General features: G+C 40.1%; 1 protein-coding gene across 1 annotated transcript in view; it reads right to left on the bottom strand.

Moving 5' to 3' along the window:
* Positions 1 to 955: 955 nt before the first annotated feature.
* LOC129704019 (regulator of G-protein signaling 10-like) overlaps positions 956 to 14,101 on the bottom strand; it is a 42,287-nt gene continuing 29,141 nt past the window's right edge. Inside the window, exons 4-5 of the mRNA XM_055646839.1 lie at positions 11,268 to 11,411; positions 956 to 2,370 (exon numbers count right to left, since the gene is read on the bottom strand). Coding sequence (XP_055502814.1) covers positions 2,221 to 2,370; positions 11,268 to 11,411 — 294 coding nt within the window. The 3' untranslated portion in view covers positions 956 to 2,220. The remainder of the gene's footprint in view (positions 2,371 to 11,267; positions 11,412 to 14,101) is intronic.

Here is a 14,101-nt window from a genome sequence, read left to right as displayed (position 1 = left end):
AGCAAATTATGATAACTGGCATGTCGGCGAATGACATTACCACTGGTTGTTCAAGTTGCCTTGCACAAAGGATTGCAGTGCAGCAGAAAATAAACAATAAAGGCTCACGTGAAAACTCAGCCTAACACTGACGATTATCAAGGATGTAAATGCAATGATTTTCCAAAGAACACTCGCCCTTGCTAAAATCATTATTGGAAAACGCAAATATAAATGGGACCTGAGATTTTTTTTTCCATTGAGATTTAATGAAAAATGGCCATCATATCAGTAGTTAATATTGTTTTTCTGCATTTAATTTAAATATTCAAACTCATGATTATGAATCTTTTCTTTCCATTATTTTACCTGTGAAACAAGGAACTGCAGATGTTCATTTACAAAAGGAGATACAATGTACTGTAGTAACACAGATGGTCTGGTAACATCTCTGGAGGACATGGATAGGCAACGTTTCGGGTTGGGGCCCTTCTTCAGACTAATTGTAGTAGGGGGGAGAAACAGTGGTGCTGCACAGGGAGAGGACATTGAGACCATGAAGCCATGTCAGCACCTCATACTCAATAGTGCTTTGTTGATTTTACTAGCATTTGCAAAGGCTACTTCATTCAAGCATTAACATCAAAGGCAGATATAAAACGGGTGATGGAAACAGGTCTCTCAAAACATTCATCCAAATATGAAATGTTGTCATTGTTGAATGTATCTTTAGTTTATACATCAATTCACCTTGTTGCAGATTTGAAGATTTGAGTGCTCAGCATTCCTAATTTTTAGCAGCATATTACAGAGCAATACAATATAGTGTTGCAGGGCTTAATGAAGGCACAATCACGCAGCACAAGCAGATGCAAATTTACAACCATATAATTTTTCATTGATCTTTGATGTAGTTACTACTCTTAGAAAATCTTATTATTTATAAAACAACTTCAAAACGAGAATAGCCATGAGTTCACTGGGTCACTGATACACTTTATTTGCTTACAGATGACTGAATAAACCATTCTCTGTCTCTCCTGTTCTCGTTTATGAGAATTATTAAAAATGTGTGAAAAAGTTGCAAAATAACCATGTGAATGTGGACACCCAGAATTCACAATAAATTGCTTGGCCTGTTTCTTCAGTGAAGCTTTAACAGATTTCTCCAAGGAACTTCAGTTCTTCACAGGCCCCACCACAGAAGCGTCCACGTCGTGGGGCTGGAAACTGGAAGTATCCCGAGCTAATTCTGCTACCACCATCATCTATTGCAACAAGTGATGGTTCCCACTGATTGTCGATGGTGCGTCCTTGTCAGGACGGACGATGACAGCGATGTCAACATTTGAAACATGGAAGTTGGACACAAAAGAAGAAGTTCTTCACAACATTGTCCTTCACAACAACTTGGTTTGACATGTAGGGATACTAAATGTAATCTTTACATTGATTAAAGTGAAATATTGCCTGCACTCGTTGGAAAGCTCAACTCTCACGTAAATCGTTCGATCATAAACCTACTCCAGTCCCATTGTTTTAAGGCTATGCTTTTTTTTATATTGAAACTGAAAACAGCATACATCTTATTATAATGCATACATATCACAGGTATTGAAATAAAGTTATGGCATGTTTCCATTTGAAGAGCTAAACATCATTAGACAGAGAGATACCAGTAGTGTATGCATTTACATTTCACATCAAGGGTTTGGCTGACAGTCTACTGGGTGGCCCCTTGGTGAAAACGAGCAAACTGCAAACAGTACAGTTGTGAATTACCACTTGTTCTTTGACAATTTTTTTAAAAAAGCAATTCTCAATTCAAAATCGTGTGGTTGACCAAAGCAATGACTGAAATCATTGTCTTCATTTGTAAAACTCAAGCTTAAATGGATTACAGCAATAGATTAGAATAGCAGTGTAAGACAGGTGGCAAACATAACCTAGTAGCCAGCATATTAAAATCACAAGAGGTGGATTTTCACTTCAGAGGGGTTGAGGGAAATGTCTGCTCACCCATCCTGATGCTGAACTGTGAATGTCATTGTCAACAGCTCCAGTTCTGCAGTTACGTTGACATGCATTCTGGCTAAGAACAGTCAGCACCATCAGAAACAGAGCAAAGGCATCCTTTTCTTCAGCACAGTCATCTTTAAGCCAAATGGCCATCGTTACGATCCATTAGCAAATAAAGCAAAGAAAGCACACAGTTGCCATCAAGCTACTCCAGATCCCCCGCTATCGATTATAGATCCTGGATGCCCTTTTTGGGACAGATTCATCTGTCTCTGAAGAGTTCTTTGCTCTTTCTTCCAACTGCTTGATTTGTTGGCATACATCAGATTTCAGGAAACGATTGTAACTGTCGTACTTCATGAGAGTGAATATCTAAACGATAAAACATACAGTCAATCAAACAATGTGATCACAAACAGGCCATCTCTCTCTCTCATCTGTGGAGTTTGTGTCTCACTAAAATGAAAGCTATATAAACTAGAAATTAATAATGTCATAAAAATGAGCTGCAGATGCTGGTTTATACCGAAGAGAGACACAAAATGCTGGGGTAACTCAGCAGCTCAGGCATCATCTCTGGAGAAAATGGATGGATGATGTCTTTTACCCATTTTCTCCAAAGATGCTGCCTGATCGACTGAGTTAAACTAGAAATTATATCGTTAAGGACAGAGCTGTTTATAAACGCAATCTAAATTAGAAAGCAACAGTTGTTCCCAAATCCTCCTGATAATATCACCAAACATTGGTTACTTCTAAATCAACTTAAAATTTCACATCATATGTGCTTCTAACATCCTCAACACTGGACAAATGTGGATAGATAACAAATAAAAGTGAATATATTCAAATAGTTTTCTGGATAAGCAGAAAGCATGGGGAAGATTAACACAGTGATTCCTTTATTAACACCATAAACAAAGGCACACTACAGGAGAATGATCATATATTACTTTTTCTTTCTCATATTTAGACATGTAGATCTCTAGTTCTTAAATAATCATGGTAAAAAGACCAAAACATCAACATCCACTTAGTGATTTTGTTCCAGGATAGCCAAAGCAGGAAGGTGTAATGCAAATACTCAAAGCTTATGCGCCATCCCAGCATGTTCAGGACCTGAATCCTTTGGGATTTAGACACAAAAAGGCTGGAGTAACTCAGCAGGACAGGCAGCATTTCTGGAGAGAAGGAATGGGTGTTGTTTTGGGTCAAGACTCTTCTTCAGACAGGTCTTGCCCCGAAACGTCACCCATTCATTCTCTCCAACGGAGCTGCCTGTCCCGCTGAATTACTCCAGCCTTTTGTATCTATCTTCGGTTTAAACCGGCATCTGCAGTTCCTTCCTACACATACTCCTTTGGGATTTATTTTGTTTTGTTCAATTTTCATATTAATGTTGGCAAATTGATTCTCTTTTTTTTTTAAGTAAAAAAGATGCATTGCCTATTGGTCTCTATAATATAACAAAATCAAAGTGATAGCTGTCGTGGGCTCATACAATATGATTTGTGCATTGGATCTGCGATCTCCATAATGAAGCTGGTTCATGACTCGGGATTCACTTAAATATAAATAAAAAATGATGAAAACACTCAGTAGATCAGATGGAAAGAGAAACATTTAATGTTTTAAGATCCTTTAGGGCCTGTCTCACTAGGCGATTTTTAAGGTGATTGCCGGCGACTGTCATAGTTGTAGCAGGTAGCTGAAAAAATGGTGATGGAGTGATGGAACTAATGGGCCTGTCCCACTTAGGAGATATTTTAGGCGACTGCCGGCAACTACGACAATGGAATTCACCAGAAGTCAGCAGCGGCGACAACCTACATCATCCTGGCGACAATCTACGACAGCATCTATGTCAGGAGGAGACAAACTACGATAAGCCCACGGTCACCAACTGTCACTGAAAGGTTTTGAACATTTCAAAATCCAGCGGCGACCAGAAAAACGCTAAGACTCTTTGGGCGACTGAGGAGACTACTCACGGCAATACAGGCGGCACCCTGACGACCGTGTGGCGACAACCTAGTGCCGGCAGTCGCCTAAGTGGGACAGGCCCTTTTGTCTCTCACATATCGCAATAAAGAGCTCTGGAACTGAGGTACTGTATTAATCATTTCTCTTTCCACAGTTGCTGCCTGACACGCTCACTGTTTTTAGGATTCTCTGTTTTTATTTCAGATTCCCAGCATGTGCAAGTTTTTTTGTGCTTGATTTCCATTTTCTTACCATGCTGTTAAAGGAATTCATATGTGGGCCCCCTGCCACATATTTTACATGGTGTCCTACAGGTCGGGCTTAACTTTGTTTCTGGTAGCTTACTCAAACACACATAGGAGTTGAAGACAGCCTACTCTGCAGCTTGACGGGAAATGAAGATAGCACTGAAAATAATCCACAATATCCCATACATTTTCTCTTACAAAGTCTGCTAGCTCCTTGGTTAAAGATATACAGGACTGTTCACATCTGCCTGGCACACACTCTGGAGCAAAACCGTCAGACCATTGATATAATATTGTAATCTTAGTTTGTTATAAGGCATTTATTTTTGAAAGGTTTATAGCAATACTATACAATATTTTATTGCTATAGTTATTATTATCGAACCGCAATTGTATTATTATTATTGTGTGGCATTTTGGTTTGTCATTAATTTTGGTCGTCCCACATTAATTTTGTTTCTTACTGGCAATTGTTGTAGTGGGGACTCATTTTGAGTAGCGCCAAAAAGTCCTCTGGAGCACACGTGGAGGCAGATTGTTCCGTTACTTGCTACTGTGATTGTCCATGATTAAAGAAAGGTGCAGAACCCAACTGTAGCCTGATTATTACCCGCAGCCCAGGGTGACTGGAGTAAATCAAAGGCAGAAATCTTGGATTATAATATAATCATTTTCTTTTTAATGTAATAATGCACAGTAATGGGCTTTTGCTCCACTTCCACTCGTGGTGTTAACACTTTTATTTCTCCCTTCACACCCACCAGACCACATTCACAGACAAAAGTCAGCGGCCAAATGGACATTTTCAAAGTCACGTGCTGCATTCTAAAAGCTACATTTTGCACGGTTGCAAAGTTCTGTCAGCACAAAAGTTAAATCGATACATTAAAACTATTTTGCCAAGTAGGGTTGTTTCCGAAACGTTGCCTATTTCCTTCGCTCCATAGATGCTGCTGCACCCGCTGAGTTTCTCCAGCTTTTTTGTGTACCTTCGATTCTCCAGCATCTGCAGTTCCTTCTTAAACAGGGTTGTTTACTTGGTGTTCAGATCAATTAAAAAAACAAGAAACCCCAATAATTTCAGGGTCTGACCATTCTGCAGCAGTGGTGAAACTGACTGAATATCATGATTCAGGTATTTGCAAGGTAATAATTAATATGTTTTAAGTTCCAAACGTGGCTTTGTCTCCAGTTACGTTGCCATGTTTATATTTAGCAGTTTTGGATGCATAACATATAAATACAGTGTATGGCTTAAAAAAGCAGCTTAGATATAATGTATATGCTGTGTTTAATGAGTATCTATCTCATGGGTCTCTCACACTAACTTGCAGCAAAACAAGTTTTAATGTATGTATCGAAGCTGATAAATGCTAGGAATGCAGGAATCAATTAATGCACAGTGAGGTGTGAGGTCCTGCAGATAACAACGCAAGAAGGCCAGGTGTTCTGTGTTTCTCATAAGGTTAAGAGAGGAATAAATATTAGCCAACACACCAGGAGAACAATTTGGTTATGGTTGCGAACCCGTAATCCATCTGAGAGAGCAGAGGTTTCAGATTAATATCTCATCAAAAAGGCAGCACAGCCATTAGTGAAGAATGCCCTCGGTTTTGTGATGGGGGATGAACTTAATATATGCTCACACCTCCGGTGGGGATGTGAACTTACAATCTTCTGACAGGGGTAAGAGTAATATTAACGACAGGCAATCAAGAAACTATTATTCCTGTAATTAGGAAATTCAAAAAGATCCATGTAGAATGGACACTGCTTCAGAAGGTCACCAACCATGGGTTTGTGCTTACACAATGATATACTATTCCATTGAGTGATGTTGGCTTCATTGGACACTAGTTAATAGGAGCAGGCAGAGGGCACCTGAAACCCTCAAGTCTGCTCTGCCATTCGCAGCAAACCTAGGCTGGCCTCAGCTCTGTGTTGGTTCCTGTTCTCCACGGCCCTCATTTCCGCAATCTTTGAACCAATTTATCTACTTCCTCGTTAAATACTTTGAATGATCTGGATTCCATGACACTCTGATGTGGAGCATTCCAAAAATTCTCCACCCTTTGTAAAAATGAAATCTCTATATCTTTAATGCACTATCATAATTATAATTGTTGAGCCCCCTATCTTGTCACTATGTCCCCTGGTTCGAGACTCTCCCACAATGAAAACATTTCAATATCACCCTTACAAAGTCCCTTCATGATCTTCTGTGTATCAGTAAGATCTCCTTGCATTCTTCAAACATGCAAAAGATGCAGATTCAGACTATTTAGCCACTCTCAAACCAGGAAAATTGTGTGGTAAATTCAGTTTATCTGCCTCCAATGTTATCAAGTTGTTTTCAAATCTCAAGAGAGAGTTAGATTTAGCTCTTAGGGCTAAAGGAATCAAGGGTTATGGGGAAAAAGCAGGAACGGGGTACTGATTTTAGATGATCAGCCATGATCATATTGAATGGCAGTGTTGGCTCGAAGGGCTGAATAGCTGACTCCTACACCTATTTTTCTATTTTTCTATGTTTCTATGTTTTATCAGTCAGGGAATCAAAACTAGCCATAGAGCTCTAAACTGACCATAAAACTCATCAGCACTCTGTAGCATTTAACAAAGCCTCCCTATTTTTAAACTCCAATCCCTTTGCAATGGAAGACGTATTTTCAAAAAAGAAACTATGCTGTGAGTTTTCTGTCTTTAATTTATTTTCATTTAAGTTTCAATTTATCTCAGAGTACAGCCACACGATCCAAAATACTACAATCTGAAACCAGATCTGCTGTTCTCAATATGTTTTCATCTTTTAATGTAAGAAATTTCAATAGTATTTCAACAGTTGTCTCGTATCAGTGCTGATTGAAAAGATGGTATTCAAAGGACAAAGAACCATTGAAAGAATTTGTAAACTGAATAAATGTATTTTGAGGAAGCTATAATTTGATTTTATGCTTTAAATTAGTTCAATTCTGATGTCTAAATAGTCTTTACAGATCCTTGTTCAAAAAGGTCATATTGTACATAATAGAGAGAAGCCTTCAACACTAAACCCAGGATAATGAATTAAACAGAGGCTAAAAAAAAAATAGGAGTTAAAAAAGTTTCCAAGGATTTAAGACTAGACCTGATCTTCTGAATGCACGTGGAATATTGCAAGTCAATTAGTTCAATTTTATTGCTGCCCTCGGGACACTATTTTGAATCATGATAACTTTGGGGGTTTTTTGCCATAGTTATATAATGATTTTGTCTCATCACGATGGCTCCTCATGTGCTACACTTCATTTAATGAACCGCCGCTGCTCATCCCCTGAAGACCAGAGACTGGGAGGATGGAGCCGGCGATGATGACAGACGCAACTGGAGAAGAGGGAGGCCAGTGGTGGAGGAGAGAGAACCGGGGTATGGCAGTCAAGGACGGCTGCGGGAAGCTCAGTTTGGGGAACAAAGGTGGACGGGTAAGGAGAGGACATCAGTTGAGGCACGCAGCAGTCTCGGGCTTGCCTGAATCTTAACAACTGGAGCGTGGTCTGGACGTGGAAAATGGTGCCAAACATGGCTATCTCTGTACAACTGCTACTCGGGGGTAGTATGGTGATACTCCACTGGATTGTTTGTAAGAAAAGCATTTCACTGTGCGTTTGTACTTCGCACATGTGACAATACAATACAATACAATACCATTTATTTGTCATTTGAACCTCGCATGAGGTTCAAACGAAATTTGGTTTCTGCAGTCGTACAAGAAAAGAACCAAGACACACACCAATTTACACAAATATCCATCACAGTGAATCTCCTCCTCACTGTGGTGGAAGGCAAAGTCTTGTCTCTCCCCTGCTCTCCATTCTTCTCCCAATGTCAAAGTCAAAGCCCCCGGCGGGCGCTAGCAAGTCCGCGGCCATTTAAAGCCGCGCTGGGCGATGTAAGGCCCCGCTCCAGGCCACTTTCAACCCCGCAATTTGGGCGGGAGAAGTCACCGTTGCCGGTGCCCCGCAAAGCGGTCTCCCACCGGGGACCCATGAGCTCCTGGTGTCACCATCCACCGGAGTCGGGTCGCAGCCGCGCGCCACCGCAGCTCTCCACGCTCCGAACTCTCCACGCTCCAAAGCTGGCCAGCTCCACGATGGTAGGTCCGCAGCTCCGCAGGCTCCGTGACTTGAGCCCCCAGGTCGCTCCGGTTGGAGGACGCTCCACGGCGCCAGGCCCCAATGACAATAGAGACCCGACAGGGAAAAGGTCGGGTCCCCGTGCAGGGAAGAGATTTAAAAGTTTCCCCCACCCACCCCCCGCCCCCCACACATACACATTTAAAAGCCCACTACAAACTATACCCTCAACGGGACAAAAAAAAAAAAAGACAGACAGACTGCAGAGGCCGCTGCGACATCGGTCGCGCCGCCCACAATAGCGGGCCATTGAACAACTGAACCATTGAACCATGACTGAAGAAACAGACAAGTCTGTTCAGACTGCTACTAAGTGAATAGGTCGCCAATAAATGCACAATAATGTTCTTGATTCTTATCAGCAAAATTGAGATGGGGCATCAATTGAATTTCCCACATTGGTCTCTTAAATGGAATGCCTCTAACAGACTGTGAATGAAGGATACTACCTTATAGAGAGCTCAGGAGGAAAGCAGACAAACCAAATCTGCATCCTGCTCCTCAAGTACTTGATGAGATCCAGTGGAGATTTGGAAACCTAACTTTAATACTGCTTTTAGTAGATTAATATATTTAGGAGATTAAAAAGCACTAAAAAATTGCAAATGCTGGAAATCAAATAAAAAACAGAAAAATGCTGGAAAATACTCAACTAGTCAATCAGCATCTGTGGGAAGAGGAGAAAAAAAAAACAAGAAATAGAGTAAAGAGGTTGATCCCTAATGACCTAAAATGTCATTTCAGGTTTATTTTCCCTCTCTCTCCACAGATGCTGCCTGGCTTGCTGAGTATTCCAGCCTTTCTTCTTTGCTTGTTTTGTAGCCTCCTACAATCCCATAGCAAGGAAAATGTTTGCAGTCACAAAATCATAAAGTAAAATGGAATACAAGAATATATGTATCCATTTTTTTTAAACCTCATTTTGGAGATGGTCACTGAGAAATTGAAATCTTTACAGAATCAAAGCTACAAGAGCAGTCGTGGACATTCAACAAAGTTATTGCTCTGTTTGCATTGAATCAAGATACAGGTATATGTATTTGTCAGCAGTATGCAAAGCAAAAGAGAAGTGAATGTAAAATGTGCATAATTCTACAAATCATCAAATCATAACTATAGAAATATATAAATAAAGCATGGGAACAAAATGTAGACGCATATATAAAAAAATCATATACTTGCAGTAAATTTAGATCTAAAATGCGAACATTGAAATCCATTTTATGTTTAAAAAGCTAACTGAAACAAAAATGATCAAAACCAATACAGACAGAACTACCAGATGGCAAGGAAAATAAATTAGATTTCAGAAGAACAAATTTGAATCTTTAAATTTAAATTCACACAGAGAATGGTGCATATATGGAATGAGCTGCCAGAGGAAGTGATAGAGGCAGGTACAATTATGACATTTCAAAGACCATCCAGACAGTTGCATGTATAGGACAAGTTTGGTGGAGTATGGGCCAGGCACAGGCAAGTTGTGACTATCTCTGAAAAGCAACTTGGTCAGTATGAATGAGTTGGGCTGAAAGCCCATATCCATGTACTATGAACTCTATGACTCTATATGGATGTCAATCAGTCATATGATGTACTGTAAAAAAACAGATAAAAGTGCTGGAGTAACTCAGTGAGTCAAACAACAAACCTGAAAACACGGATAGGTAATTTTCGGGGACAGTTTCTTCCCAGCAATTATCAGGCAACTGAACCATCCTACCAACAACTAGAGAGCAGTCCTGAACTACTATCTACCTCATTGGGGATCCTTGGACTATCTTTGATCGGACCTTACTGGTGTTATCTTGCACTAGACTTTATTCACTTTATTCACTTTATCGTGTATCTGTAAACTGTGGATGGCTCGTTGTAATCATGTGTTGTCTTTCCGCTGACTGGTTAGCACGTGACAAAAGCTTTTCACTGTACCTCGGTACACGTGACAATAAACTAAACTCAGGTGACTTTTTGGGTCGAGACCCTTTTTCAGACTGACTGGTGTTATGTAAATTTGAACATTTAGATAAGTAATTGGCTTGCAGGATCTATTGGTATTTTTTTCATTCCCACAATTCTTCCAAAGTTATTTTGGCAAAAGCTCAGACAGTCTATTTGAAATAACAGAACCGTGTCTAGATTAGTTTCCAACAAACTATCCCAAATCCCAAAGATAAACTTTAAAATGGGGCTAGCAAACAATTTGCTGAGCATCCAGCACATTCAAAAAGATGCACCAATATACACAGAATAAAGGGTTACTGGCAGGAACTAATGCAATCCCTAACATTTGCTAAATAGGAGCAACTGATTAAAATGGAACATTTGGATGAAACAGTTTGATGCCAATAATGATTGCTGTGCTGTCCTTGTAACTAAACAAGATGTCTACTCTTTGAAAGTATCATTCGGCAGAGCCCACACACAAGAGGAAATAAGATTTATTCAGAATGCTGAACATGGGGCAATTAAAAATATATATTTCCACAAAAAAAATGTGATAATACGAGGTTTGAGAATAAGACTTACTTGTGTGATGGAAAGGGCATGAGTTACAACTGACATTCAGTGAGACATGGAACTGACAAATTACCTTTTTTGCAGTAATTCTAACCACTAATTATTGTCATTTATCAAATTTAGAAGTGTTTACTTTGCTGCTTGAGTGATCCACTTCAAGTGACAGATTGACCTGAATGGCTCAATTCTGATTTGCAAATTCTCTGCAACAGGAAATATCCAAGGTAGCAAACAATCAAATCTTTATTTCTAACGCATCTCGGAAACAAAATGTTTGAGTACATTGCTCTCCAAAATATATCTTTTATGCAATCAGCCATGCAGAAATATCAACATAGAGGGTTACCTGCTCTTGCAGTTTCTGAAACATGAAGGGGTGTGGATGGGCAAGCATGTTCTCAGTGAGACGAGACTGTCCCTCCACATTCACCTGCGTTGCTGCCTTACTGCACAGGTAGGTCTTGTATATCTGCTGTGCCTTGCCATGAAGCTTCATTCAAAAGAAGAGAATTTGAACAAATCATTAATAAATATTACACATGAACTAAATTATAAATCTTATATCAGGTTGGAACTAAATTGATTGTTTTAAATTTAAATTATATTGAATTCTAATCATTATAAATATTAGCTGTGTCAGCGCTTGATAAGATTTTTATGACAACTGAAACAGCACGCATCCTTTTGTTTTAGTTGTGTATAAGCTTATCAAATATATGTCAGTACATCAAATGCAATAACCCAATTTGAAACCACTGAAATATATAAGCTTCATGAGTTTTCCTAGTCTCAGGATAACTCAGCAGGTTAGGCAGCATCTCTGGAGAACATGAATAGGTGACATTTTGGGGGTGGGACCCTTCTTCAGACTGACTTATGAAAGCAAGTCTGCCATGTGCTTTATGATCAGTCTGACGAAGGATCCCTACCTGAAAGGCACTTATCCACGTTCTCCAGTGATGCTGCCTGACCTGTTGATTTACTCTAGCACTTTGCGTCCTTATAAGATTCACTAGTTCTTGAACCAATGGTACCCCACAATTATTTTAGAATTGCTAGGTGAATTTTGTGTAAGAAGACTCCCTGAGAAAAAAATTGTGTGAAGTATGAATATCTAGAAATATGAGTTTTTATCTGCTGAATGTACTTGAAATACTTTTTCTTACATTGGCCAATGCTAATGCTTGCTCCTTAGTTGATGAGTAACCATTGGGAAAGTGGGCACAAAATGCTGAAGTAACTCAGAGGGTGAGGCAGCATCTCTGGAGAGAAGGAATGGGCGACGTTTCGGGTTGAGACCCTTCTTCAGACATGCAAAGAAATGTAAAGGTTGAGAAGTTACATTGCAACTTGGTTGGGCCACACCTGTGTGTAATTGTGGTCACCACACTGCAGGAAGGTTGTGATTGTTCTGGAGAGAGTGCAGAGGAAATTCACCCAGATGCTACTTGGACAATAGGATTTCAGTTGTGGTGAGAGACTGGATAAACTGGGCTTGTTTTCTCTGGCGTGAAGGAGGCTGAGCAGTGTTATAAAATTATGAAAGGCGTGAACAGTACAGATAGTCAAAAACATTGGTTTGAGGTTTGAGGAAATAATTGGAAAGGGGATCTGGGGGGGACACAGAGAGTAGTTGACAACTGGGTTGTCAACTACTCTCTACTGGGTCTACTGCTGTTAGATGGAATAAAATACAATCACTATGTGCAAGAGGCATTGCGACAGGCACAAATAGACACATGATAGAAGGACATACACCTAATGCAGACAAATAGGATTAATATAGATGAGCAAAAAGGTCTGCATGGGTGTGGTGGGCCGAAGGGCCTGTTTCTGTGTTGTGACCATTCACATCACACACAACGGGATGCAAAGGCCTGACACATTGAAGAACATGTGTCCGTTCACCATTATCACTATGCTCTCTGTGACTGTTCAATGTCTTACCAGAAGTGAATTTGTTAAGCACTTCCCAGTATTCAGCATAACAGCAACTTGGTAGCTACAAATCTATGAATAGAAATCTGAACTGGATTTGCTGACATCCCATTTTAGTGCATGCTGTGTACCCGAGCAGACTGTCAAATATGCCCATGTCTCACAATGTCCATGTTGAACATGATGCCACATTCGGGGTAACTTTTTCACATAAAGGATGGTGGGTGTATGGAACAAGCTGCCCGAATAGGTAGTTGAGGCTGGGGCTATCTCATCATTTAAGAAACAGTAAGACAGGTACATGGATAGGACAGGTTTGGAGAGATACAAACCAAGCATAGGCAAGTGGGACTAGTGTAGCTGGGACATTGTTGGCTGGTGTGGGCAAGTTGTGCCAAAGGGCCTGTTTCCACACTGTATCACTCTATGACTATTAAATTGATCTCCTCTGCCCGCACGTGATCCATATCCCTCCATTCACTGCCTGTTTTTGTGCCTATTTAAACGCCTCTTAAATGCCACTATTGTATCTGCCTGGCAGCACTTTCCAGGCACTCCCCACTCTTAGTGTAAAAAGCTTTCCCCACACGTCTCCTTTAAATGCTGCCCCTCTCCCCTTAAAGCTCTGCTCTCTGTTCTTTGATATTTCCACCCTTGGAAAAGGTTCTGACCATCCACCCTAACTATACATATCATAATTTTATGTACTTCCCTCAGGTCTCCCCTCAACCTCCGATGTTCCAGAGAAAACAGACCTCATAAGCACCAGGCTAGGTTTGGCTGGCGATAAGAAGGGCATGTCATCGGACCCGTCATTCACAGCTGGAGTATCAAATCCCAATGTGAATACAACACTGGTAATATAATACATTGATCCAGTCACTTCCTCCGCATACACACATTTAGCACATCAACTGAGTGCAAACCCCCAATATCGATTATTTTAAAGACATCTACAAGCATCCAAATGCAAAGTTGGAATAGCCAAATAAACATTTGGAATTTTAACATAACATAATAACTGGTGTTTAATGAGCTTTAATATTAGTAAAATAAAAAGGGACAATGCATTTTTGAGCCAGTGCAATTCAAATAACTCAGAGATGGAAATTTGTGACATGTATCAAGGTAATGGCCAGAGAATGCCTATAAGCAACTTAACTTGATGCTGAAGATAGACACAAAATGCTGGAGTAACTCAGAGACAGGCATCATCTCTAGAGAGAAGGAATGGGTGATGTT

This window comes from Leucoraja erinacea, chromosome 15 (genome assembly GCF_028641065.1).
Source record: "Leucoraja erinacea ecotype New England chromosome 15, Leri_hhj_1, whole genome shotgun sequence".
Classification (NCBI taxonomy): Eukaryota; Metazoa; Chordata; class Chondrichthyes; order Rajiformes; family Rajidae; genus Leucoraja; species Leucoraja erinaceus.
The sequence above is the reverse complement of the archived record's forward strand: the minus strand, read 5'-3'. Positions and strand labels throughout refer to the sequence as shown.